This window comes from Propithecus coquereli, unplaced genomic scaffold, assembly GCF_000956105.1.
Source record: "Propithecus coquereli isolate 6110/MARCELLA unplaced genomic scaffold, Pcoq_1.0 Scaffold44, whole genome shotgun sequence".
Lineage (NCBI taxonomy): Eukaryota > Metazoa > Chordata > Mammalia > Primates > Indriidae > Propithecus > Propithecus coquereli.
In genome coordinates this window covers 5,141,758-5,142,384 of record NW_012150174.1, presented here as the reverse complement: position 1 = coordinate 5,142,384, position 627 = coordinate 5,141,758, and the positions used below count along the sequence as shown (strand labels likewise).

General features: G+C 30.0%; 1 protein-coding gene across 1 annotated transcript in view; it reads left to right on the top strand.

Moving 5' to 3' along the window:
* The window catches only part of PDE3B (phosphodiesterase 3B, cGMP-inhibited), a 162,369-nt gene that overhangs the window by 126,506 nt on the left and 35,236 nt on the right, over nt 1–627 (top strand). Inside the window, exon 8 of the mRNA XM_012654173.1 lies at nt 451–588. Coding sequence (XP_012509627.1) covers nt 451–588 — 138 coding nt within the window. The remainder of the gene's footprint in view (nt 1–450; nt 589–627) is intronic.

Here is a 627-nt window from a genome sequence, read left to right as displayed (position 1 = left end):
TGTATTTTTATTACTGAAGTTCAAAATTTAAGCTTTTAGGAAAAAAACACCCATCCATTTCTTTTGGGAAGTTATCTTCGTCATGAATGCCACTATAAGGATATAAGTTTTTTTTTATTACCCTTTGATACCTGTAACTTCTAAAAAGAAAATAATGGAGTTTAGATTTGTGTGGTGATTTGGAAATATAACGTTTTTATAAGAGTAATTGTAAGAAGGTTAATAAGTCTTCTTATGCCCAGGAGACATGTTTATAGTTTTCTGAAGATAGCATTCTATAAAGAGAAGGAGTAGGAAGTACAGATGAGAGTGTATATGAAAGTAACCATTATACAAAATGGTACTGACCTTTTTCAAATAAATGCTCAATTCTAAGTGTTCTCATTTAGATGTGGATTTAACAATATTTATAAAAGGTTAAATAAAGTTGTTGTCTTCCTGCATGTGCAGGTTGAACAGGAAGTATCACTGGACTGGATTTTAGTAGAAGATCATGACTCATTAATAGAAAACATGAACAACTGGAATTTTCAAATTTTTGAACTTGTAGAAAAGATGGGAGAAAAATCAGGAAGGATTCTCAGTCAGGTTTGTTTGCAAATCTCTACTTTTTTACTATAAATTAAT